The following is a 25,643-nucleotide window of genomic DNA, read 5'->3' on the forward strand; positions in this document are numbered from 1 at the left end:
AGCTCGCCTTTTGGTCCAGAGAGAGGGGGAACGATGAGATGTTGGAGAGCATTGGTTGACTGCGGGGATTTTCTGTATTCGATCCGCCTTCCGAGGCACAGTGGAAACGGGACAATTTTGGATAGTTTATCACTGGCATTCGAGGAATGGAAGGGGAGATGTCAATGAGGAATAGAGAAGCTACTCGCTCATGCTTGAATAAAGTCGGCTCAATTTGGTGAACTCTGTTGAAAGGTTTTGCAGGGCAGGAGATTCCCGCCTTGGACCCCCAAGGTAGGTATGCATGTCCTACGAGATTGACTCGTGTTGTGGAACCGGTGCAAAGGCGTCATTTGATGGAGCATGCACACGGTCGTATTCTCCTCCGTCCCCACCTTTCCCTCCAGGCAACGAACGTGTGGGGCCTCCTCTTTTACGTGTCGATAGGCATCCACAACTATTATGTACATGGCCGAGGCAGCTACCACCGCATACTGTACGTCCCCATTTTACGCGGGCCGAACCTCAGCGGGAAGGAGTGGGGACTGGAACAGGTGGGTAATACGAACGAAGACATGTGACGCTGCATGCTCTCGACCCCACGGCAGCGGAAGCGAGGGTCGGAAGGCTGGAGTAGCGGTCACCCTGTATCCACCTGCCTATCTGCCTATCTGACGAGCAATTGAGCGCGGAGGGCACCCCGTTGCTACTGCCCACGGTGTTTCTGAAAATAGCATTGCGTACAAAGCCAAAGGAAGGAGAGCCCGAGAAGGAATGGGATGAGACGTCGGGCAGACCGAATGGATGCGCGTGTAAGACTACCATGTGTGGAGTCCTTTGCTTTTTCTGTGTCTGTGTTCGAGTGTTCGATGGAACAGATATTCCCGTTTCGAAATGCCGTGAGGCTATGTTGAGAAGAGGAAAGATTCTCTGGGGAATGTGTGAGCATTACCACCCATCATCACAAAGACGCCTGAACGTGAAATAGAAGATGACAAAACGTGGCATGACTGGATCTCCGAACCCGTCAGCGCCATTGTCCGAGACCTTGTCCGGGGTTGGATGTGTGGCAATGGCTGATGGGAGCGAAGCAGCCAGGGATTATCAGGAGGAAAAAAACCAATAAGAGGTGTGGGACATGGAAGGAAGAGGCAGTGTACCAATGTACCGTATCGCGGGCTATGTAATCTTCAAATCAGACCGCCAAACCGGGCACTGCACTACCCATTGGTTTACGCAGGGGAGGGGAATGCGAGGTGATGACGAGCGCTGGGTTGGCTATAAGATGACTTGGGACAAAGCGAATACCATCAGAGAAAATAAGACGGCGTAGCAGGGATGTTCTTTGACCGATTGGGCCAGAAGGAAAGTTTTATGTGAGAAGTGCGGAGGGAAAGAGAAGTGAGACTGAGGCAAGCAGCGACGGCAGCTCCGTGACAGGTGCAGCAGTTGCGCAAGCAATGCCACGGTGAGGTGCATATACGCGCATCGTTGGCTGGCGAGAGGTGTTAGGGAATGGATTACTTGCATGTATCTATGTACATCCATACAAGGGTACCTTGGTCGTTGCTGCAAGTTCCTCCAACGGGCTAGTCGGCACTTTTGGCTGGGCGCATTGCTGTTTCTGCTGCACCGCATGGTGTTGGGCAGCTGGGCATAGGCATGGGACCTACGTGTCTGGTTCTGAGACCGCACAGGCAGCTCTGCAGCAGGTATGCAAGCAGACCAGAGCAACACCAAAGCATAAGAAGCAAATCGGCGGGCCAATGGCGGGAGCGCGTCGACGAAGTCTCGAGACAGGGTGAAACGAGGGAAAAGCAAAGCAGCACGCAGGGAGGAGAGGGATCTCCCCGTCCAAAAATAGAAAGCAGCATCTCGGGCTCGGACGCGGCTTGGCCGCTCTGCCCGCTCTGTCCGCTCTGCCCGCTCTGCCCGCTCTGCCCGCTCTGCCCGCTCTGCCGCCCATGCCGGGGTCGCTTAGCCGCGGTGGCGGTCGACTGCGCCCTGAAGAATCTCGAATTTTGATTTCCCAAATTCTCCGCTGACATGGCAGCTGTCCCAACTCCCAAGCGCCGCGGAGCCGGAAGCGCGAGCATACTTTGGCATCCGTGCACCGATCGCTTTGGTCTCGTTTGCTTTCCCTTTGCGGCAGACGGCCGCCGCTTCGCTCGCTCGTACTTGACGGCCTGCTTCGTATCGGCGACCGCGTGGAGTTGAGCCCTGCTGCATCACACGACACGGACAAGCCGAGGACAAGCCATGTGTGGAGCACGCGACGGCGAAGCGATGACGATGACGACGACGACGGCGACGACGACGACGACGACGACGACGATGATGATGATGATGATGATTTGAACAATGGCGGCTGCACTGGGCGAGGCGAGGCGAGGCGGGCGTGCTGTGAGTTGCGAGCTAGGTAGTAATCCACGCTAGCTCCGCCCACCCCGGCCCAATCGCACCGCCGGCTGCCGTCTGGTGACGACCGTCCTGTCTTCCCGCTCCTCCAGCTGAGGCCCGGCCCTGCTGCATACGCCGGCTGCTGATGGGGGTTCCCGCGTTCCCGCCCGGCTTGTGATTTAGGAGAAGAGAGCTCGTGGAGGCGGAGTGCATACCGCTTACCTCGGTCCAGAGCCGAACGAAAGCCATGCCGCCTCGTCCATTGGCCGTGATGCAGATGCGAAGGCACACGGCACATGCTGCGCGCCATCGCTGCCTGCTCAGTCCGGCACGCTGCTGTCTCAGCTGAGCCACCGTCCACCCCGTCTCTGCCGCCATGACTCAACTCAAAGGAACTCGTGGACAGCCATCAGTGATGCGATGCGGTCAATGCCAAAATATTATACCGTGCCAGGCTTCAGGCTTAACAACAGGACGACAATCGAAAGGGAAAAACGGAACCCCCCGCCTCGCATTGGCCCAAGATGAAAAGCCGAGGGGAAACAATGGGCGAGGGCGGCCAAGGTTGGGCCTGCCCAGTCCACCTGGCCTTTTTTGTTCCCTGCTGCTACCCGGACTCCGAGACCCATGCTGTAAACCATGCTCGCCGCTGCCTCCAAGCATCCCGAACGTCCCGACTCCAGCTCCAAGCAAGTGGATCCAAAATGAAATCCCAACCCAAATCATCATCCACCGCAACTGAATTCAGACCGAACAACGCCGCTTGTTGTTTGTTGGAAAGGGGACAAGAATGTAGAGGGAAAAGCCAGAACCCCCATGTGATGACTCTGTGGACTCCACTGGGCGTGACGACGACGACGACGACGACGACTAAAAGCGTCGGTAGCGGTGGTGGGAGCTGCATGAATCCAGATTGGAGTAGCTCGAGTAGCACGAGTCCGGGTCGAGTCCGCTGCTGTCGCATGCGGAGCTTGATGGCGAGGCAGCCAAGCTGTAGTTGGTGTGGACGTTGCAGGCGTAGCCTACCAGGACTGTCTTCTCCTGGACCGAGTGGCCATACTGCCCGTATTGCGCGCACGGGTCGATGGCGTGCTTGTGGTACAGACAACGGCAAACAGCATACCGCTCGACGACCTGGTAGCACATGCTGAACGGGCGAGGATAGTGGACAAAGTCGGGAGAGAAGAGAGCTGGACGACTGCGGTGAAAAGAAGAGGTTGAATGGGCGTCTTGGTGGTGAGAATGGCCTGGTCCCGAGTCAGGCCTGGGGTTTATATAGCGCGTGTTAGCAGTCCTGACAGGCAATGGCGAGGGAAGAGGCTCTCTCGACGACAATCAGCCCTACGGTGTGCATCACGCAGGTCGCCGGCAGGCAGCGAGATGGGAGAGGAGGCCAGTTGCAAGGGAAGGAAGAACAGCAGTCAGCACAGATGCTTAGATAGGGCTGCATGTCGCGTTAGCACCGCCCCGGCCCAGTCCCAATCACGACGAGCAGCGGGCGTTTGGTTGCACGACTGCGGACCGCGATGGAGAGGCTCTCAGCTGGCGCCAGATCCGCGGCGGGAATCCTGGGCGGGCATCCTGGGCTAGGCGCGGACGGGGCGCGCGGCCACGCGTGTGGTGAGCAGCGTCTAGGGGGGGGCCGGGCGTGCACACCACCGCCATGCGGACGCGAAGCAGGTACCGCTGGGCCACGGCTGCAAAAAGAAACGGCGAGTGGAGACGACGGAGGGTTGGCGTGCAGTGGCTGGAGGTTACGTGAGAGCCTGGGCAGTTAGTCATCGGCCGCCGGCGCGCGCGACATCGTCGCCTGGGGCCTCGGGACGCGCCTGGGGCGATGAGTCGCGGTGTGAGACCGCTGCTGGGTGAAGCTCTCCTATTTTTGGCGGGCCAGATTCGCTGCTTCTCGCGGCATGTCACCTCCTGCCCACGCCTGCCCACGCCTGCGCCGCCGGCTTTGCTGACGGCCGCTGCGCGCTGTCCCAAGATCTCGGCCCCGCCCCAGCCCTGCACCAGCGCCGCAGCACCCGCCATAGGAAGCGCGGTCCAGCACGAGGCTCTCGCGTTGCTCGTTCCTGGCGACCCGGTAGCCGGGCGGATTGGGCGTGGGGCTCGGGGCTTGGGGCTCGGGGCTTGGGGCTGCGGCGTGGTGAGGGCGGCCGGGAATCGGCGACGAGGAAGCTGCGCGTGGTCGTCGTGATCCGCGCGGCCAGACTTCCTACTGGCTGGCGTCGCCTAAGATGAGGCTCAAACTTGCAGACGTCACCGCCAGAACCCTGCCCCCCCCCCCCCCCCCCCCCCCAAGCTCAGCGTGCGGAGCCGGACGCCCGCCAGACGTCCCCCCCGCCCCTCGCCCCGCTGCAGCCGCTGAGCCCGCATTCGACTACAACGACACCGACTCGAGCAGCGGTCTGCGCCCGAGCGCCCAAACGCCCGCTCTCGTGACAGCCGTGATACACCAGGGTGGGGGCTGACGTTGTTTGCAATGCTGACTTCAACTCCCCAGCCCGCACAATGACATATGATAAGCTGAGGACTCGGGCTGCAATAGGTCCACGTTGGCAGCGCTTCTCCGCTTCGAGCGGGTTACAAATCTTCCGCCATACCCCAGACCTCCCCGGAGCCGTATCCACCTGTGCCTGGCCCCCGGCGAGGCTCAAGCCTTCCCGTCCCGCGCACAATCGGAACACGCCGGCTCCTGCGCTGCAGCAATGCGAGTGCTGACATACCTGGGCGGCGGTGAAGGCCTCGAGAATCACGACGCAAGCGTCCTGCGCCAAAGCTCATCACCTGAACACCCCAAGCTCTTTTGTCCGCACAGTGGCAAACATGTGCATGCTCACAGCCTGGAATGCCACCAGGATGACGGAAGTGGGTGCAATGAAGCCGCAAATCGGCTAGACACTATGTGATCAAAAAACTTTCTTCAATGAGATCTATGCCTAAAGCATCCCTCGGGAAGGATTAGGGATGACGTCGGCAGAAAGATGAGCCAAGACGAAAATCAAGGGAGAGAAGCAGTCGAGTAAGCCGCACGTCCACATCCAAGGACTTGAAGAAAAAAAAAAGGATATGTACCATCCCAAAAACCCCATAAGGCCCAGTCCCCAATGCCTGCGCGTACGCATAGTCGTCCGGTAAAACCCCTCTCCCAAGCCACTTTGGCCAAAAAAAAAAAAGCTACAGATTTTGTGTAGAATCGAAGTGTCGTACAAAGGTCGTCCCAGACTCCAAGCCAATATATGCCAGCGCTAAGGACCAAACAGAAATGAAGACCGTATTAGACAGTACAAATGGCGTGTTCCTGAACTCCATCAACATTCTAAGAGAAGTCTTCCTCAATCGCGCTCTTGGGGCGCTGGTCGGGGGTGCCAGGCATCGAGTGGAATTCATCCGAGTTACTCCTCGACAGGGCCTTCTTCTCCATCTTGCCCTCGGTCTCGTCGCTGTCGCTCGTCCGCATCACGCTGATACGCTTACTCATTGCGTCCATGCCCTCATCGGACGTGAATGAGTCGCGAGAGCTGATCGTCGACGCACTGTCCATGGTGCTTACGGAAGGGTGCTCAGACGAAGAAGGTGGCGACCGGGGAGATATGCTGTCATGAGCATGGATATCGTTCTGGGGTTCCGCGTTGATGATTAGAGGACCCTTGCGGTTCCGAATGGGATTACGCGGCGGGATTCTCGGAGGGGTTGGCTTCTTCACAGTCACCAGTCTCGCGCGGATGGCTTGCGGGGTGGCGGCCTGCCGAAGCTGTTGCACAACAGGCTCTTCGACAGCCACGTTCTCGAAGTCGTATGTCGAGAACCTCACAGGGTTGAGTTCCGGTGCGCTGAGGCCGTCACTAGCCTCATTCTTCTCCTTGACTTCGCTAGGGCCCAACTCTGCGGTTTGAGATGACCTCTCCTCTTCCACCTGCACCTTTGGAATTGCTTCCGTCTGCTTCTCCGCAGCCGACTCGAATTCCTGCTTGTGCTCCTCCTTCTCCATCTCCTCAATCACCTGTGCCTCCTCGGATTCTTCTTTGGCCTGCTCTCTGATGCTCTTCATGGACCTTGACGCAGAGTTGGAGCTTCTCCTAGACAAGGCAAGTGGTGCGGCAGGTGGGATTTCAGCAACTTCGTTTTCAGGGATTTCCTTCATGGGCGAACGGCTATCAGATTCCGACACTCTCTGGCTGCTGCTAACGCTGGGCCCATCGAAGTCAGTCTGAACGCCCATGTCGACGGTCTGGGTTGCCCGATCAGTCATACTGCTGAGGGTACTAGTCCTCCAGCTGCTCCTCCTGCTGACCGTCCGGCTGTCCCGATAGCTGTCTCGGAAACTGTCCCGATAGCTGTTCCGATCAGAGCTCTTTCTGCTGAATGTGGTAAAGAGCGGGCTTTGAGGGCTCGGGTTGAATTCGAAAGCCTCGCTCGTTGGCCTTTTCCCGGTGCCTGCCTCCACGATGTGCAGCCCTTGCTTCTCCAAAGCGAGGACTCCATAGGGGTCATCGTCGAGTACATCCGGTACTCCGAATATGTGGTCTGACGTGTCGATCTCGAAGTCTCCCGGTGGCGGCTCAGACGATAGCAAACTTTGGTCGATGTCGACGTCGCCTTGTGCTGCCTTGATGGTTTCCAACAGAGGCCGGGCCTCGGGAGGTGTATGCCGTGCTTTGCCGGCAAGGATGTCTGCAACGCCTATGTGTTCACCGTAGAACCTCTCGTTCTCGTCTGTCCGTTCTATCACCACGGTCCCGTCTACCTGGACGCCAGCGTAGAATCCTCTCGACTTCATGTAGGTAAAGATGGGTGCTTGTCTCTTGTGCACCTCCGATTCGACGACTCCGCCGACGCCGACCGGACCGGCGACAGCGCTGATCTCGCCCCCAAGGGTACATCGTACTTTTGAGAAAGCCTCCAGTGCCTTGTGCGTGTTGATGACGACAACACAGTCGTAGATGTCGACGCCGACGAGGAAGCCGAGGCCGGCGGTGTGGAGCATGATGCCCGAAGGTGGTGACCATGAGCCGTCGTCGGTCCGTCCGACCAAGATTCCGCTTCCGCCGGCGCCCGAGACCCAAAGGCCACTGCGCATTGTTGTGAAGATGGCGAGACCGACAGCATTGCGGATGACCTGGGACAGACTCGGGTCAGCGTTGAACGGGGCAATGGCGGAAAGCGAGGTGTACCTCTGGCGGGATGTGCTTGAGCACTTTTTGCTTCTGCTGGGGGCCGTCGACGGCGGACAGGACCTCCTCGTCGTAGAAGCCGTCCTCTGTGGCGCGGTGGTTAGCGGGCTTCTCGGCGAGGATGGGCTCGGGCGGTGCTCACTGCAAAAGCTGCGCAGAATGCGTGCAGCCTTGTCGCTCTCCTTGTCCAGCGTGGTGGGCCAGAAGGCCTCGGAGCCCAGCTTGTTGGACAGCCTGTTGACGGGGGCGCCGAGCTTGTCGGCCCAGCCCCACAGCTTGTCGAAGCCGGACTTGCTGGTGTGCTTGGTGCGTTGCCACATGACGGCGAGGCCTGGGGCGGCCGGGGCTGGGGTGAGGGCGTGGAGCAGCTACAGAGGGCGGGAGGTGCGGCTTAGGATATACATTCGCGGCCGGGGGAACGCAGGGCTTTGCGGGAGGAATGGGAGCGAGGGCAATGGGTTGCACAGAATGCGGGACAGCTGCAGCTTCCGGGATGGCATGGCTTCCCAACGGCTGACGCTTGCGAGCCCGTCGAGAGCCGCCTGACGTAGGCAGCGCCGCGGACCGTGGCTCAGGTCGAGTTGATCGCCCCGATCCTCGTGCCCTCGCCAGCTCAGCGCGCGCCTTGCCATGCCCGACCCCTGCGGCCATCCGCGAGCACCAGCGTCGGGCTACGTGCGCCGGACTGCAGCCCGCAAGCCCAGGTGCGGGCAGCGGCGCTGCAAATGACGGCATCAGGAGCTGCGCATCCTGCAGACGTGCAGCGGCCAGCGACTCGTGCGCCCCCCCGGCCGCCCGCGGCACCGCGGCACCGCGCCCAGCTGACGACTGCGCGCATCCGGACCGCGAGCGCGCACGCACGCCCCCCGAGCCTCGCGAGCCTCGCTTCGACGCCCATCGCGCGAGGGTCCGCAGGGGGCGCCGTGCCCGCGTCGCCCGAGCCTCGCCGGCCACCAGGAACCCAGGAACACGTTGATCAGGCTGCAAGAATTTTCTGATGCCGTTCGAGAACAGCCGCACCCACCGCGCCCGCGCCCGTGAGCCCGCCCTCCAAGGCCAAACCTTGTCCCGCCCCGGCCGCCCGTGATGAGGCTGCGCGAAGCCTCGAAGCCTCGCCCCAAAAGCAAAGCCCACGACGCACACTCGACGGCCGCATGCACCGAGCGAAAGCTGAAACGCCCACGAAAATGCGGACATGTCGGCGGCCCGCGGCGCCGTCGCGGTGCTCGACGTCCGGTGGAAATTGTGCAGACAAAAAGCAATCCCCGCTGCGGCCCGCTATTGGTCCGCTCATCTATCATGCTCCCTTGCTGGGCCGTTGAGATGAACTGGCTGCGCGCACGAATCAGTCGATCAACGGTTTGAGGGGGGGGACACAGGAAGCCACCGAGAAGTCTGCCTTGGCCCACAACGCCTGATCAAGCCGCCGGCTGCTGAGACCGCATATGCTGCATAGTATACGGACCTATGTACACGATGGCGGTGCTAGTTCGGGGGCGGAGAAGATCCGGGGCGAAGGATCATGGATGCATCTCAGCTGCGACCTCATCCCTTCTGCTCAACCTCGGCCGTTGTGTGTCGCGGCTTGTCCCGGGCCATGCAGGGACGAAGCGCTTCCAAAGCTAATCTGGACCCAGCCCTATGTTCCAGGGCCGACGCTGAAGCGAAAGAGCGACACCAAGTGTTCGTATTCCATCTCGTCTTCTCTGACACTGTGAGCACTCAACTTCGGGCACGTTGACAAATTGGAATTGCAGACCTGCAACAGACTATCGTATAGACGCAGCCCACGGACTTGCACATGACCAGGCGATTGTAATGAGTTTATTTCGTGGCAGTCGGGCGAGAAGAGTATGCGACGTTGCCAGGATAGCCTCACTTTGCTTAATGACCGTGGCGAGTGCGCGCTTTCGCAACTAACCTCAAGGTTGCATATACGCAGGGCAGGTGAAAGGCTAAGCAGACTCGCCTACCCGAATCTTTACGTAGACTCAGAACATGGATGCATATTCAATCGACGCTTCACTCCCGCAGTTGCCTCAACGCCAAGGTCCAGGCTTGTCCAGGGTCCAGGGTTCAGGGTCCAGCTCCTGCCAACCAGCGTCTTCGCGCTTGGCTCTTACACTCCTCACATGCCACGCCACACTTTGATTCCAACTGCACCTCACCACCCAAGCTTGCATTGGCCCAGTAGGGCGGTCGCAGGGGCCGCGTCTCCACCATGTAAGTTCTGGGCTTCCGCATCGCAGTGCGGCAGACTCACCTACCATAAATAGGACGGAGCACTGCAAAGTCTGCAACCGATGGTTCGGCAATATCTGCGCGCACTACGCTAACTCGTCGGCGCACATCTATTGCGAACGTTGCGACCGTCATTTCGTCTCAGCTGATGCCCGTCAATCACACTGGGATCACTCGAGCGCACACTACATATGTGAGGTCTGCGGCTTCGACGGTGAAGACGGGGATGACTTGGGAGACCATATCTACGAAGGTGGCTGCTATCAATACCAGTGCGACGGCTGTGGTGCCTGGTTCACCACATTCAACTTGTACAACAAACACTCGAACGCGTTTTTCACATGCGAGGAGTGCGGAGCCCACTGCCACAACGAGGCAAATCGTAAGCAGCACAAGCTTTCTCGACACAATCGAGCCGCTATCGAGTGCTGGGGCTGCGACAACAAGTTCGTCCGATACGCGGACATGATCGGCCATCTCGAATCGGGAGGCTGTGTCTCGGGCTGCACCTCCGAGGACATCAACTACAGACTCATGGCCAAATGCACAAACCTGCGCCAATTCGTGAAGCCAAAGTACCGCCAAGTCTTCCGCCAGGGTGCTGCTAATGGAAGGGTCCATACCGACGAGCCTCCTTTTGCATGTGAGGGCTGTGGTATCAGCTATCGTCTACTCAGCAGTCTCTGCCAGCACTTAGAGGGCATCAAAAAGACCTGTGACCGGGGCATCTCCGAAGTCTCTCTCCTACCGTTGCAGAGGGAAGTCGAGCAGAAAGTTCTCCGGCGAGCATCCTCCTTGAGAGCTGACCTCTCTTATTCTACTGTTACGACAACATTCCCCAGTGAAGTTCAACGCGACCACGCCTAGGCGGTGGGCAGGACACCGACACGTCTGGGGTCAGTTTTTTTCAGTTTTTTTAGTTTTTTCAAAAGTGCTGGGCGTACATCGCGAGATTGATCAATGTGGGTGGCAAAAAGTTATCGGTCTGGGATATTGATACCCGCAAAAATGCATTGCTAGTCAGAAATCCTTAAATGAACAGCCAACTCGACCATTTTGCCTCCCCCTAGGGTTTGCTAAGATATCTCACGGTTCGTTTCTGATCACTCCACTTCCACGCTGTAGTCATGATCCGCTTTTAACTGCTCCAACGTCGCCCATCTCAATGGAAATCATGTTCAATGAGTAGACAGTGTGGGCCACTACTACTATTTCTAAGAGGTAGCTCGTTATTGAAGATGGGGTTATTGATGGTTCTAGTGGTACAGAAGCGGAGATGAGACGTGTAGCCCGGTGTGCCGCTGGCCTCTCCCCATCCTGAAGAAATACATAGTGATTTGTAATAATCTATTCGGCCGTCATCATTTGAAGATGGGGGGAAAAAAAAGGGGGGGGGGGATGGAAAGAGGGGAAACAGTTGTCGTAGGAGGGTTGGTTTATGCTACCCATTTTCTTCTTTTTCCCCCAATGGCCTTTTCTCCCAACTCGGAAAGCGTTCGTGATGAAACATGAAAAAAAAAAGTGAAGGGTATCTTAATATCATGAACCATCCTCATACCGTACAACGCAGGTAATAGTCGCGAAAGGCAAACGAGAAATATGTGCACCGATTACCCTCCACGAAGATTAAAAAAAAAAAAAAGGAACATGGTTTTCTTGTCTTCTCCGCTACAAGAAGCAAACGGCGTAGACGGTGAGCGAGATAAAGGCCCACCAGCCACCAAACTTAGCCAGGGCAGGCGGGGCGGCCGAGTCGGAGCCGCCGGAAGCGGTGGTCCCATTGGGTAGGACGCCGTTGATGAGGAGGGTATCGGTGCCGTTGACACGGGCGACGGTGACGAGGCTCTTGTTTAAGGCGTCGTAGCTGCCGTTGCCGACCAGGCTGCTGTAGTAAGCCGTGTCGTTGTTGTCGTCGCAGCCGCACGTCGTGTACTGCTGGCAGTAGCACTCGATGGGCAGGGTGGTGTTGGTGCCGTTGTTGTTGGAGTCGGACGTGTTGCGGAAGCTGTACGGGTGGTTGTAGTGATAGCCGTAGGCGCCGTACGCGCTCGACGCCAGCCAGATGGCGGGCAGGAAGGCTAGAGCGGCAACGGGGAAGAGGAACGGGCTGATGCCGCGGGGCGTGGCGCGTCCTGCGGTATAGGGGACTGAGGAACCGCCGCCATAGTAGGCGCCGCCACCGTAGGCAGGGCGGACGCCCGAGCCCGACGACGTGCGGCCGCCGGTGTTGGACGAGGATGATGTGCGGCCGCTGGACGAGGAGCTGCCGCTGCTGGAAGACGAGCCGCCACTGCGACCTGCATATGCACTGTCAGTCACAGGGTTCGGTGAATGTGCCGATGGTCGATGCGCGTGGGTTGGAGGGGCCAGAAAACTTACCGCTACCAGATGAAGAGCTGCCGCCGCTAGAGCTGCCACCTCCACGACCTCCGCCACCCTTGCGCTTCTCGAGAGCCTTGGAGTCGAAAAGAGATGCGGCGCGAGCGGCGAAGGTGGAGACGTCATCAGTGGCGCGGACAGCCAGGGCGCTGACGTCGCGGGGGATCGACAGTGCCGACACGGCGGAAGCGCCGGCACAGAGGGCGACAATTGAGCGCAGAAGCCTCATGCTTGGGTACCCTTGTTACGGTTGCGATAAGGCTGAAGGCCGAGAGTAGTCTGGTGGTTATATGGGGGTAGAGTTGTTTGGAAGCAGATGCGTATTTGTGCGACAAGGTGGCGGGAACACGTCACAGGGCCGGAGGGGGGCGGGATATATGATGACGGGCACAAATAGGCTATGTCGGGAGGTGCGATCCTTAGGGTGATGAGGTTGCAACGCTGGAAGTTGCAGCGGACGGCGAGAGTCTGACCGCAGCCAAGCCTGTCGTGGGCCAGCCCGGGCTGTGAGTGGTCGCAGCAGCGTCCGTGATATCATCAAAGCCACTTCCTGAGGCTCCTGCGCTAGCCCACAACCGGCAAGCGATCAGGCACGTGCCTGCTGCGGCCGTGGCTGTGGAGCCGTTTGTGGAGGCGAACAACTCTATTCGCATCTTTGTTCTCCGTGGTGCCCTGCGCATCTTCACGTTGGATTATTTGAGCGACGGGCCTGGTCGTCGCATCCAGCCCCGTTCCGTGCAGGCTGCCAGGAACAAACAAGGCTGTCGCAGGGCTGCGCGATGAACACCCGCACCCCGTCCCCACTGCTCAACCACCGCCCTTTCTTGGCCCCCGGCAGCGCGCAGTGCTGTGCCAGATCCTTCGCCAGGTTCTGCCTGGAATGACAGCTCAGACCACACACACCGCCCCATCAGCTCCGTTATCTGTGGAACGGGCCCCATGGTCGCTGTCCCCTTTCAGCTGCGGTTGGGAATGGCGATGCCCAATTGACCAATGAGGCTCAACCAAGCTGAACCGCAGCACTGGGCCATTATTTGAGACCGGGGGTATAGGTTGGGCAGTACGCGCTGACTCGCCGACCGTCCCTGGCCAGAGCCGCGAAATGAAGCTCTGCTCCGGCTTCTTAGCTTTCCGTGGGAGGCAGCCACGCGCTAGCCGAACACAAGCGTGCCACAGGCTGTGGAAGGAACGACTCGTCCTGCAGGGGCTTTGGCAGGCCTTGCTCGCCCGTCCCGTCACGCCGTCGTCGATCCATCCTGCTGCGTGGCCACCCTCAGCTTGACGACGATCAGCTTACCCATGATCGGCGACTTTGCCACGACCGCAGCCGGGGCGCCGTGTACGTACCGTCGACTCCGCATTGCCAGCCACTGCCCCTGCCTGGAACAACAACCTTCTCCTGTCTCCCGGTATCAGCTGCCTCAGGCAGGAAGACGTTGTGAGTCAAGGGGAGAATGAGGCAAGCCCAGTACGGCGCCGGCAACCGCAATGCCCGTGGCGCGCCCTTACATGGTGCCGCTCAATCAAGACCCTAAAGACAGGTGCATGAACCACGCGTGTGACGAGCCTGCCTTAGCGCCGCAGCTCATTGCCGTTTGGCTGCTGTGACACGCATGGCAAGAAAGTATAAACAACCTGCTAGAAGCCTCCGCCCGTCGAGGAACACGGAATACACTGCTACTATCTGTCCCGCGTCCCGCAAAACTAGCTCCTTTCTTCCGCCAGCCACCCCCACAATCACCTCTCCCTCTTCTGTTGTCCACGACAGTGATGGATTCGGGTATGCCTGCATGCACGCTACCAGCTCTAAATACTCACTATCACGACCGTCACTAGTCCGTTTCGCCCGAGTGATCAGTCAAGGCCGATGAGAGGGGTTGTACCTGAACATCGTCAGCGGATGGCTAAAGCCGTAAGCCGCTGCTCTTTTCCAAAACACTCCTCCGATGCAATCTCTCCCGGCTGCGCACCAACGCAAAGGTAAACCAGACGCAGGAAGAATCACACGACACGCGCCTGTACATGTTCAGCTTCTCCTGCTTTCCTTAGCTTTGCTTTTTGTCTGCGGAGCTAATTGTGGCGGTGGCCTCACCTCTTGACTGTGCTGAATTATGGAGTTTGTGACCAATGCTGAAATGTGCAGATACAGGTTTTTTTTTTTTTTTAAAAAAAAAGGGCAGGATGGTGAGGCCGCAGGGGACTGGGTAAGCTCATCATGCGCAAGGGCAAAACTGTCCCAAACGAACAGCTCAACAGGCTTGAAAAGCATACCAGATTTAAACAACCAGACAGGTATCTCAGCCATGCAGAATTGACGACGGTCAAAGTCAATATCTGAATCAAAGTAATCCATCTAGCAGACAGAGTTACACTATCCAATATAAAAATAACGTGTTCCTGAGTAACGCCGTGTGAAGCCCATGGAGCGAGCTCTGCTGTGCAGGCGATTTGAGGCTGTATACCTCATCATTGCTCAAGCTCCAAGCTTCAAAGCAAACAAACAGTTTTCTCGCTTCTAAAAGCATCGTCATGGCAAGCGCGCGAATGACAACAAAACCCAACAAGCGCTTCATAAAATCGTCTCAGTCTCCAATCACAGTTTGCAAACTTAATGCAAATGCGCAGCGAAGAGGGTCGAGCAAACCCCTCACTCACTTCGGGGGCCCAACCGGGACCGCCGGATCATCCGAAAAGCGGACGGTGGAAATGCGCCGCAATGCCTGCGAACTGGGCGGGCTGTGCTCATCATCATCATCTTTACTATCGCCGCCGGCTGGCGAACCATGGGAACTCAAGCGCTTGTTCTGCTCCTCACTGACGAACAGCTGGCCGAAGCGTCTCATGATCCTGGTCGGCAATGCACCGGCGCCATGTAGTCACGCGTCGCCGGTGTACCGCTTCTTGGGCGGTGACATGATCGAGTCGGCGCGGTTGCGCGCGGCCAGCGAGATCTTGCTCTCCTTGTTCTTGAGCGATTCGGCTTCGTGCTTGGCCTCTTCCTCATGCACCGCGTCCTGGCCTGGGTTGGCCATCTCGTACTCGAGCATCTTGATGAATTCGTAGAACAGCACCGCGAGGACGGCGCCCAGGGCCGGCCCGAGCCCTACAGACGGTGTGTCAGCAATGGGCGACTACGCGCACTCGTTGGCTCTGGTGTTGGAGACTTACAGTAGATCCAATGCTCTGAATCCCATTGGCCGTTCACAACGCAAGGTCCGAAGCTGCGAGCGGGGTTCAATGAGCCGCCGGTGTAGTATACCCCGACCAGCTCGCCGATGAAGAGGGCGAGACCGATGCCGACGGGCGCGATGAAGGTGGCCTTGTGCTTCTCTTTTGCGAGCATGAATATGGTGAAGACGAGCTCCGCGGTCAGGAATGCCTCGATGAAGAGGCCTCGTGCTGTCGAGGTGCCATCCGAAAGCGTGGTTCGAACATTAAACTCTGTCGGGAACAAAACCGACACGATGTACGAGGCGAAGATGCTGCCGACCAGTTGAGAGCATACGAGAAGGAGTCCACGCGGAATCGAAACCGCCTTTACCATGACCATGGCAAAGGTGACCTAGATGAGAGACAGTCAGTACAACAATGGCTGGACAGAGATGACACCGCCACTTACAGCTGGGTTAAAGAGGCCGCCCGAGATGCGGAAGAAGATCCAGACGTTGACCATTAGCGAAAAGGCAAACACGAGCGCAATGTACTGCAGAGTGTTGACGTCGAAGCCAGTTGACTCGCCCGTGGTTGAGTTTTGTGTGTTGTCCTGAGACCCGATATTTGCAACCTGCGTGCCGGAGAAAGCAAAGAACAAGAACATGAAGGTACCAACGAACTCTCCAACCGCAGCAACAAAGTCTAGAATATATTAGCAAGATCGTCAGCCGAACATTCGTGGGTCTTCTTACGATTCTTTGCATCCGAGTTCATCCACCATATCAGGGGCAAACGAAGCACTCTTCCCGCGTCAGAAGGCGGTCCACGGAAACCGTTGCCGCCGGGACTGGTGGGATAGTCGTAACTGTTTTCAGAATACTGGCGCGGCACACGAGGGTCACGAGGCGACGGGGCATCGTGAGGCCTCTCGGCGTAGGCAACGTTGCGGTGGACCAAGGCGCCGGGGCCGGGATACTCTCTTAGCGATCGGGCACTAGCTGTACCGTTCCGGCGGAGAGGATGCTCATCATCGTAGTCGTGATAGGGCCTACGCTCGGGGCCTTGATAGTCTGGATAATAAAACTCGTCCCCGAGCCTGCGCTTGCTGGGAGTGCTCCTCCAGGCATGTTCACTAGCACGAGGATCTGAGAGAGGACCCCAACGCTGAATGGCATTGGGCGCACGAGGGCCGCTAAAAGAGTTCTGATGGGAAAGAACTTCCGAGGGTGACTGGATCTCGGGGATCATGGCGTTGGAGCTCAAGGGAGCCAGCTGCTCAGAGCTGGTCCGGGGAGGAGGGGACTTCAACGGCGTCATGTCCGGGAGCTCACTTGACGGACGCTTGACAATGCGTCCATCTGGAGTCCTTTCACCATAGTAGCTCGGGAGGGGGGCTTGCGGCTCTTGAGACATGATGAATAAAGATGGGAGGACTTGGCGAGCGAGGAGGTGGCATGCAAGAAGAGGACTGGACGGGACTCCGAGCGGCTTAAAAACGGAGGGGCAGTCGAAACAGATTCCCAGGTCGAATGGATCAGCACGATGGAGCATTCTCCGCTCCGTCTGCCCTGACCCCGGCCCCCGTTGATTCCGAGTGCTCGTCTAGACGCACCGTGACTCGGCAGCCGTAAGCTGTCGCCTCCGATCATACGAGGGGGGCGGTTTTCTTACGATCGTGACGAAAAGAGCCGCGATCTTCAGCGGGCGGGACAGATGGATGCCACATCCGGGAGACGGCACAGAGGGGACATGCTCGGGCCAGGGTTCTCTGGGGAAGCATAGACTGATGATGCTGATCTTCGCAGGGCCCAGTAGCGCAGTTTAGGCGAGGCTGGCATGCACGGTTGAAACTCACCACTGCAGCTCTGTCACATCCTGGTCAGAGGATCCGTCCGGCAGCCGTTACTGGCCCGCCCGGAACCTGGCGCAGCACGTGATGCCCTCAGACAGGCCCATCCATGGACTGTGTTTTCAGCAGTCGGCGGCGCACTGGGCGGAGCTCGGCGGAACACGCGAGGCAGGCAACGGTCGTCTCGGGATAGCGACACTGGATCGGATGACGTGCGCAGATCGTGCGGGAGTCGAGGACATCGCTGCAAATAGATAGCCAATGACCTCATCTGGGCGAAGACTTTGCTTTAATGCGGACTGATGAAGCTTCTGATTCTGCCAACCGCTGCAAGGCCCGGTTTCAGCGTCCTTGAACAGAGTCTGCTTCGGCCCCCGCCGACGTAATTACACCGATGCCGACAGACTGCAGCCGCCCTCGTCCCTGCAGGCCTCGCTGTGGGGTGCGAAAGTGTCTGACCTCCGGCGATCCTCGGTGTGTGCAGTTGAAGCGAGAAGGTGTAGCTTCAAACGAGCAGGAGCTGAAGCAGATATCCGGATATGGATGCGAGTATTAAAGCTGTACAGATGCATCCACACATGGGAGACGGAGCTGTGTTGGTTTCTGTCGTGGCCCGTTGTGCCCTCGCCTTCGCAGCAGCCAACATCCCACGAGTCAAGACATCGCGTGTGTGACGACAAGATGCTGCGGCTCCTCACATTATTACGTCTCCGCCTTTCGTTTTTCCCCGCTGCCGGTCACGCGTCTATATATCCAGCCCAGCCACCCTTCTCTTGGTCGGCACTCGTCTTCAAGCAACTGCACCATGTCTTCAACCACGAGAACCTGCTTCTCGAATTCCGCAACGCCATCTTCGACGTCTTCTACTTTTCCTCGCAGAGCGTTGACTTCGTATTCGAGTTTCGCTCCAAGGGTTTCGATGTCTTTGATGCCTTCATGCAGTGCTGCGCGCTCTTGTGCGAGCATTTCTTTCGATTCCTCTCGAAGCGAGTTGTATTCGTCCAGTCGCGGATAGTACATCTCTTCAAGCTCTTGCTGGTCGCGCTCTGCCATGACATTCAACTCTTTCACGTGGCTGAGGGTGCCCTCAACCCATGTGTTGACCACATTACCCATTCGTCCAAGGCGCTCCCCGTTGAGCCGCGATTCTTCAGCGGCAAGCAGTTCACATGCTAGCTGCTTCCTTGGATCCGTGTTAGCAGACTCGTCATCTTCCAAGTCCTGCGTGACACTCTGCCACCGGAAGAGGCTCTCTTCCGCAATGCTAAGAGAAAGCCGGCGGGGCCAGCGCTCTTCGGATCGGTTCTCGTAGCTGCGGCGAATGACCAATTGAGAAAAGCTGTTGGTGCGGCGCAAAAGCGGGCCCGGCTCGAACTGCACGTTGGCTTCAAACAACTCATCCAAGTCAATTCCGCGGTAGATGGACCCTGCGATGGACCCTTCGGCCGTATCCGTCCGCGATAGCGCTGTGCCTTCGTTTGTCAGGATTGCACCAAGTTCCGGCTGTTCGTCACCGGCAGGCAGACTGTCCCGACTATCAAAGACCTTTAATTGTGAGTCCATAGGCGTCTCTGAAAGAACTTTTGTGAATTGTCCCTGCGGTTGCTTCGGGCGGTCCATCGCCGTGTCTTCAGCTGCGCTTGACATGTCCGCTGAGGCTCGTGGACTCGGTTCAGGTGGGTAGGTCGCGCGGTCCTCTCTGGTGCTGGCCTGACGTAAGAGACTCGTGCTTCTGTTGTTGCTTGGAACAACCATGGGGTCATTTTCGACTTTGGGGTGCTTGTGCTGATGGCTACGCAACCCGACCACGTCCTTGAGCCGTCCTCCAATCCCACTACGAGCATCACCAAGTTTCCCTGTGGCTCTTTTGATCCGTGACTCTTTGTCCTCGGGAGAGTCTTTGTCAACAGAAGCCGCTGTATCTCGTTTCCATAGTCTGGGAGCCTCGGCGGTAGACTCTCTTCGTTGAACCATCGCAGGTACTGGGTCGTCTTCATCCTTGAACTCTCTGCGATGTGCTTTGGTATCCTCTTCAGGAAGTCTGCTGAACATGTTACCGTGGTGCTTCCTTGGTTTCCCATACCACAGCCACTTAGACCGCTCTCCGTGGATCAGTTGGACGAATCTCTCGATGTCAACCGTCTCCACCTCGGCAATGCCAGCCTTGTCTCTGCCACCGACAATGTCCATGACCATTTCTCCACCCTTGCCACTGAGTTCGGCGACGGTGGATTTCACAGCTTTTGGCACGGTCCAGCCTTCGCCACTCGCAGTCTTGGCGGTCGCGCGGTGCAGTAGGCCTAGAGTTTTGCGATCCAGGCGGCGCGATTTCTGCAGTCTTTGGGATTTCTGGAAATATGCGATGCCTCGCTTCGTGTTTTCGACGTCAAAGACGTCTTTGGCGATGGGGGCTCCGTATGCATTGAGGCGGTTACGCGCTCCTATCAAGGTGCCGAGCAGAGCAGATACGGTAGTGGGGCCCAAGATGCCGTCGTGGGGCTCTATGTTGTAGTACTCGTTTCCAATCTCAACCCACCAGTCATTCACAGCCCTCTCGGTGACGTCGCAGAGCAAGCCGTCGGCATACTCTGGCTCCAGCTTGCCAAACAGAACCAGCGCGACCTGGCATAGCTTCACAAGCTCGACGACAGCTCCAGCAAGCGGGATTTTCTCACTCGTGCGATAAAGCTGCTGGAACTTGGCTTCGGTAGCGCCGCTTGGCGGAGCGAGCGTGATGCCAACCCGGCCAGAGCATCCCAGTCTCTTCAGGTTCTCGTTTACGAAAAAAGACTCGCGGTGTTTTCGGACATCGCCATCCGGAACAGAGATAACAGTCAACGAGGATGGGAACACGCTCAGATTTGTGATCATCAGGGTGCCAAGAGGGGTATCTCGAGGACGAGCATGGTATTGGTTGAGGGCCTTGAAGTAGATGCGGAGACGTAATGACCAGCTCTTCTCGTCGGTGGGGACACTGAGAACCCCGACAACTACTTTGTGGGACAGATCGCCCGTGTAAGTGGTGATGACGAAGGTGGGATGCGTGCGGGCGCAGGCCCATTGCTCGACAATGTAGCATTCGTAGCCTTCGAGAACGCGGCGGCGGTCGAGAACGACGGTGGAGGGGTCTTCTTCCAGATATCTTGTCAGGCTGTTAGCGAAGGCCTACGCCAGGCCTACGAGACTTGCCTGAAGGCGACGCTGTCGGTCAGAACGAAGCGCTGGTGGCCTGCCTGGACAGGGCCCCTTTGCAGCTGCTCGGCCGACTGGCCAGCGTCGGGAGCGTCGCGGCGAGCTTCGGTGGACGCGCGTGGGTCCACTTCTTTCGCAGGAGCTCCGGCGGGCGCCGGCGCAGGTCCACTGTCGCGAGGGTCGAGCTCCAGTTGAGTGCGCGGCATGGTGGGCACCTCGGGGGAGGTGGAGGTTCGGGTGAGCTGGAGCTCGGCAGGACTAGGAGTGAGCACGGTGGTATTGGCTGCGCGCTCGAACGGACGCGCCCATGTTGACACGGCGGCGGGCAGGCCAGTGCGGGCGGAGAGATCGGCCTGGGGTCTTTTCGTCGTGCCGTGTGGCATGCGATGGGAGGGCTGCGCAGCACAGGCACGGCCCGGGCAGCGTGTCGCGATGCGGCGCAACGTCACAGCCCCGGTCACAAGCTCTCGCCGGTCCCCCTCGAGCGCCGCTCAACACCATGTCCTGCCGCTGAACATGGCAACATCCCATGTGACCCCATCGCTTGCCGCTGACCACGTCGCATTAGAGCAGCCCCCACTGCTCCTTCACGCCACTTCGCCCGCCGCCCCGCTCCGTCCCTGATCCGCGCCGCCACCAGACATCCCGCCGCCGCCATGGACACGCTGAAGACCGAGCACGAGAAGCTCCAGAAGAAGGGCAACCTCAGCAAAAGCATCAATGACGTCCAGAAGACCATCGATCTGCTCGTCAAAGCCCGCGCCCAGGTCGCGGACGGTGCGTCGCTCTGCCTCCGCCCGGGGACCCGCCAACTGACATGGCCGCAGACCCGGCGTCGGCCCAGATGACGCTTGCGAAGGCCCAAGCCCCGGTCAAGCAATCGTTCGAGAAGGTCAACGAAGACCTCAAGGAGGTTTATTCAGCGCTGGGCAAGTACGGGAAGGCCCTCGATAAGGTACACCGCCGCAACTGCGTCCGCCCGAAGGATGGCTAACCTGCATGCCAGAAATTCAAAGATAAGCCTCTCCCGGACGCCGGCAACGATGCCCTCTCCGCACACCCCTCCCTCGTCAACCGTGCTATAGCCATGCACCTCCTGCGCGAAGGCCAGTTCGGCGTCGCCTCGACTTTTATCGACGAATCGAAGGCTCGTCCGCCGAAGCCGTCCTTGACCGCAAACGACACCCACACTTACACAGCCGAACAATGGGAGAAGGCTTTCACGGGCGGTCAGATGGACAGCGGCGCGTTGCAGCAGCAGTTTGCGGAAATGTATCACATTCTGCACGAGCTGAAGCAGCAGCAGAATCTCCAGCCCGCCATCGCATGGAGCAGAGAGCACAGCGCGCAGCTGGAGGCACGGGGAAGCAACTTGGAGTTTGAACTCTGCCGGCTGCAGTATGTTTGTCTCTTCATGGGGCACGAACTGGACGGCTCCGTCTCCGAGCCTGACCAAGGTCCGCTGCGTGCGTGGGCCTACGCCAGGAGTGAGTTCGGCGCCTTTCAGACTCGGTATGCCAAGGACATACAGCAGCTTATCGGGGCCATGCCGTTCTGGGAGAACTTGAGCGACTCGCCCTATAAGCGGACTTTCTACAACGAGCATGCCTTCGAAGAGGTGGCCAACTCATTCACTCGAGAATTCTGCTCGCTCCTCGGCCTTTCAGCCGACTCACCACTGTACATCGCTGCTACTGCCGGTGCCATCGCTCTTCCGACCCTGCTCAAGCTGCAGAGTATCATGCGGGAGAAAAAGACGGAATGGACGTCCCAGAACGAGCTTCCGGTAAGTCATCTGCGCCGATCACACGCAGTGCGGCATGTTGTGTAACCTAACATGGACAGGTCGAAATCCCCCTGCCACCCTCGTACTACTTCCATTCGATTTTCGTATGCCCGGTATCCAAAGAACAAACGACGGACCAAAACCCTCCAATGATGATGCCCTGCGGTCACGTCATCGCCAAGGAGTCTCTCGACAGGATCAGCAAAGGTGCAAGGTTCAAGTGTCCGTACTGCCCGGGCGAGAGCCACCCAAGAGACGCGAAGAAAGTGTACTTGTAGGATGCATCACGAGGCGCTGTCGTGCGACTCGGAATGCCTCGGCGTATCGGCGCGACGATAAGTCACGTACCTACAGTTGAACGGCGTTTACCTTCAAGGCACCTTGGCTATCTGGGACAAGCGGTTTGGGGATGAGCACTCAAGCAAAGGCGTTTGGTAGGTTGCTTTCATTTCTTCACCATCAGTGTTATACAGTAATGCAAAGAAGCAAGTTTTGTCCTCTTTCCTCTCTCATTCCTTTCTCGCATGCTCTCTATTCGTTTTTCTCCAACATGACGAAGGTACATGACGCGGGACGTTATAGTCGGCGCCAGCGGCGGTAGTCTTCTCGAGAGCTGGTCTTTGATCTCGGCCTTAACGTAATCAGACATGCGCAGCAGTGGAGCAGAGGGGCCCTTGGCGAACCCGCTCACTCTCCAAATGGTCGCCTTGCGACTGCCAACATTGCTAACAGAAACCGAGCGTGGTTTGACTCGCGTTGGCTTGCTCCATGGCAATGTGGGGAAAGAGGTCGGGGTGTGAAGTCCAGCCACTACATTACTACCACGGGACTAGCAACGCACCGGCCCTTTTCTCGACCAGCAACATCCCGGCTCCCGGATAGAGCCGCGCCCCCGCCATACCCGAGTTCTGGGCATACGTCCGTGACGTCGCAGCTCCAACCGTTTTTCGAGCTTGCCAGCCTCCGAGATCTGGCCGGGAATCCCTTGGGAATCGTGAAACACCAACAGGAAAAAGGAAGGCAAATCCCTGTTCGACGGATGCACTCATCTGAGCCTCCAGGCCCTTGTTCATCCCCCATCGGCAAAAAAAAAAGGCGAGTGTTGCGCGGTGGAGGGGCGGTGGCGAACGAGCGCTGGCATTGTGACGGCCTCATGGATCAACGGCACTTGCAGGGTGGCTCCCGGCACTTCTATACGAGACCCTCCTGCACTCTACGTAGCACGAAATGCTCGTAGCCATCCGCCATCCCGAAGGCCGGGCTAGCCACCGCTTCATTCCATCCAATTCTCCACTGTAGCGCCTCGCAAGGCAACCGCCGGACTAACATCATAGCGACCACATGGTTGAAAACATGAAGGAATATCCACCAACTGATTCATATCCATGTTCATGCCCTCATTTACGTCACTTTCTCCCTCGTCGGCTTTTGTGGCAGAGGCATCCAAGGCGCTCTTCTGGTGTTTTTTCAGCTAAACAACATATAGCCATCCACGCGTACTAAGATGACGCAACTGGAATGGCGATTGGGACAGACAACTGTTCCTCCAATGCCTGGTCTGCATCTCTGTCATTGTCCGCATCACACAAAGCCATCTCTTCTCGACGCAGCCCCCGTCTCTTGACATCCAGCTGGACCTGCGTCGGCCACACCCAACACAACCCGGAGTACACAACCATCGACACGGTAAACGCCAACAACCACCCCAAATACCCCAACTTCCTCGCCTCGGCCGACACCTCGGCCCCCAGGCTCCCACAAAACCCCGGAAACCCCAACGCCATGCCACAGAGATAGGCCGCATAGGCCTGCCAGTTCCAGCCGCGGGCATAATAGTAGTGAGGATTGGAGCGGCCGCCATCAAACAGGTCCGCGACGAACACGTTCCCCCGGACCCACCCGTGGTACTCGACCACCATGACGCCGGTCAGGCCGCCCATGAAGAGGCCGTAGCCGCTGAGGAAGCGCGTGAAGACGGCGGCGGACGCGTAGACGTACCACGGGCACACGGCCCACGCGAGCAGCAGGCCCAGCGCCTGGCCGCGGCGCGCGTCGACGTAGCGCGGCGCCAGCACCATGGCCGCGTCGGCGCCCAGCGGCACCATGTTGGCGGCGACGTTCGTGCCGAGCGCGCACAGCGCCCACAGCGCGGCGCAGGCGAGCACGCCGACGCGCGCGCCCGCCGTCCAGTGCCGCTGCAGCACCGCCGTCAGCAGGTCCCACGGGTTCCAGAGCGTGAGGCCCCAGGCGCGGTTGATGGCGGCGGTGGCGAGGATGCCGAGGGCGGTGGCGAGGGTGGCGGAGAGGGGCCACGCGGCGAGGAGGGGCCAGGTGGAGGCGGTGGGCGTGGCGGCCCAGCGCGAATAGTCGGGTTGGTTGGTGGTGAGGGTGGAGTGGGCGCCGAGGACCGAGTTGATGGCGTAGAGGTAGAGCCAGGGGGTGGTGGTGGTGGGGTGGGGGACGCTGGTGGTCAGGGTGGCGCGGGTGGCGACGATGCAGAAGGTGAAGAGGCCGAGGGTGGCGAGGAGCATGGCGGGCATCTTGAGGGTGAAGAGCCAGGTCAGCTGGTTGGGGCGGAGGAAGGCAAAGGGGATGTGCAGGAGCCAGAAGAGGAAGAAGGCGAGCATCTGCTGCGTGGTCAGGCCGAGGGACTCGGGGAGGTGGTTGGGGATGCCGGTGAACGAGGAGCCGAAGGCGGCGTGGAGCATGTTGACGATGAAGGCGGAGCCGACGTACACTGGGCGACTGTCAGCGCGTGTTTGTGACGGTCATGGTGCCAATACTCTTGAGTGAATAGTAGATGGCAGCCAGAACGGCACGGGCGGCGACTGCGTAATATGCACCATACATGCCGAAGACAGAGCGGGCCACGACGGGGAAGCCAATGTGGTAGACCTCAGCGCAGCGCGAGTTGAGAGCAGCAGCTACCGAGCGGAGCACTTCGCCAATGAAGACGGCTACGATGGCCTGCCACCAGTTGAGCCCAACACCGACCATGGCTGATCCCAGGGTCCAATTGTCCATGGCGAGGCTGCTGTAGAAGAAGATGTAATGCCGGGCACGCCAGGTTCGCTTGCTGCGGGGCGTTGGCAGAAGGTCTGGCCACTGTCAGCAGTGGACCCAGCTGCTGGTGGACTGCGAAGGAGGCCAACCCTCATTTTTCCACGACCAGGCACCGGCTTCATCGCTGTCACGAGTTTGCATGTACTTCTTAAACTCTTCTGTACTCCGTGTGGCGGCTCTGAACGCTGACCACCTTACACGGACGGCCGAGGCAACCTTTCGCGGAGAATAATGCTTGATAGCCATGGCATCGGAAATGAATGTTGATACCAGCTAGTGGAAATGCTACGAACGAGAGTATTAAAACGGTCTGCAGGAAGCGAGACAGACAGGGTTCCCCGCTCGAGAAGATAGACGGTCAATACGAGCTTGTGCCACCTGCAGGCGCATGGGATATTGTATTGTTGAGTGACTACACTCGCTT

General features: G+C 58.6%; 6 protein-coding genes across 6 annotated transcripts; 1 reads left to right on the forward strand and 5 right to left on the reverse strand.

Annotated features, from left to right (window-relative positions):
• Positions 1-5,701: 5,701 nt before the first annotated feature.
• Positions 5,702-7,876, reverse strand: BKCO1_1500034 (uncharacterized protein; the record flags this gene model as incomplete). Its single annotated transcript, XM_020271291.1, has 3 exons — positions 5,702-7,501; positions 7,557-7,642; positions 7,699-7,876. 3 exons carry the CDS (start codon positions 7,874-7,876, stop codon positions 5,702-5,704), a joined length of 2,064 nt encoding a protein of 687 aa, XP_020132050.1.
• A 3,589-nt stretch (positions 7,877-11,465) lies between these two features.
• BKCO1_1500035 (conserved glycine-rich protein) lies at positions 11,466-12,405 on the reverse strand (the record flags this gene model as incomplete). Its single annotated transcript, XM_020271292.1, has 2 exons — positions 11,466-12,094; positions 12,177-12,405. The coding sequence occupies 2 exons, from the start codon at positions 12,403-12,405 to the stop codon at positions 11,466-11,468; spliced, it is 858 nt and encodes a 285-aa protein (XP_020132051.1).
• A 2,647-nt stretch (positions 12,406-15,052) lies between these two features.
• Positions 15,053-16,742, reverse strand: BKCO1_1500036 (mip family channel protein; the record flags this gene model as incomplete). Its single annotated transcript, XM_020271293.1, has 4 exons — positions 15,053-15,279; positions 15,345-15,738; positions 15,796-16,031; positions 16,082-16,742. 4 exons carry the CDS (start codon positions 16,740-16,742, stop codon positions 15,053-15,055), a joined length of 1,518 nt encoding a protein of 505 aa, XP_020132052.1.
• Positions 16,743-17,880: 1,138 nt separating this feature from the next.
• On the reverse strand, positions 17,881-20,753 carry BKCO1_1500037 (sin3 complex subunit; the record flags this gene model as incomplete). The annotated part of the gene is made up of 2 exons (XM_020271294.1): positions 17,881-20,320; positions 20,359-20,753. 2 exons carry the CDS (start codon positions 20,751-20,753, stop codon positions 17,881-17,883), a joined length of 2,835 nt encoding a protein of 944 aa, XP_020132053.1.
• Positions 20,754-21,026: 273 nt separating this feature from the next.
• BKCO1_1500038 (regulator of gluconeogenesis rmd5) lies at positions 21,027-22,434 on the forward strand (the record flags this gene model as incomplete). The annotated part of the gene is made up of 4 exons (XM_020271295.1): positions 21,027-21,147; positions 21,198-21,325; positions 21,377-22,156; positions 22,216-22,434. 4 exons carry the CDS (start codon positions 21,027-21,029, stop codon positions 22,432-22,434), a joined length of 1,248 nt encoding a protein of 415 aa, XP_020132048.1.
• A 1,221-nt stretch (positions 22,435-23,655) lies between these two features.
• Positions 23,656-25,465, reverse strand: BKCO1_1500039 (allantoin transport; the record flags this gene model as incomplete). Its single annotated transcript, XM_020271296.1, has 3 exons — positions 23,656-24,893; positions 24,940-25,254; positions 25,309-25,465. 3 exons carry the CDS (start codon positions 25,463-25,465, stop codon positions 23,656-23,658), a joined length of 1,710 nt encoding a protein of 569 aa, XP_020132049.1.
• Positions 25,466-25,643: the final 178 nt, after the last annotated feature.

This window comes from Diplodia corticola (genome assembly GCF_001883845.1).
Source record: "Diplodia corticola strain CBS 112549 chromosome Unknown scaffold15, whole genome shotgun sequence".
Classification (NCBI taxonomy): domain Eukaryota; kingdom Fungi; phylum Ascomycota; class Dothideomycetes; order Botryosphaeriales; family Botryosphaeriaceae; genus Diplodia; species Diplodia corticola.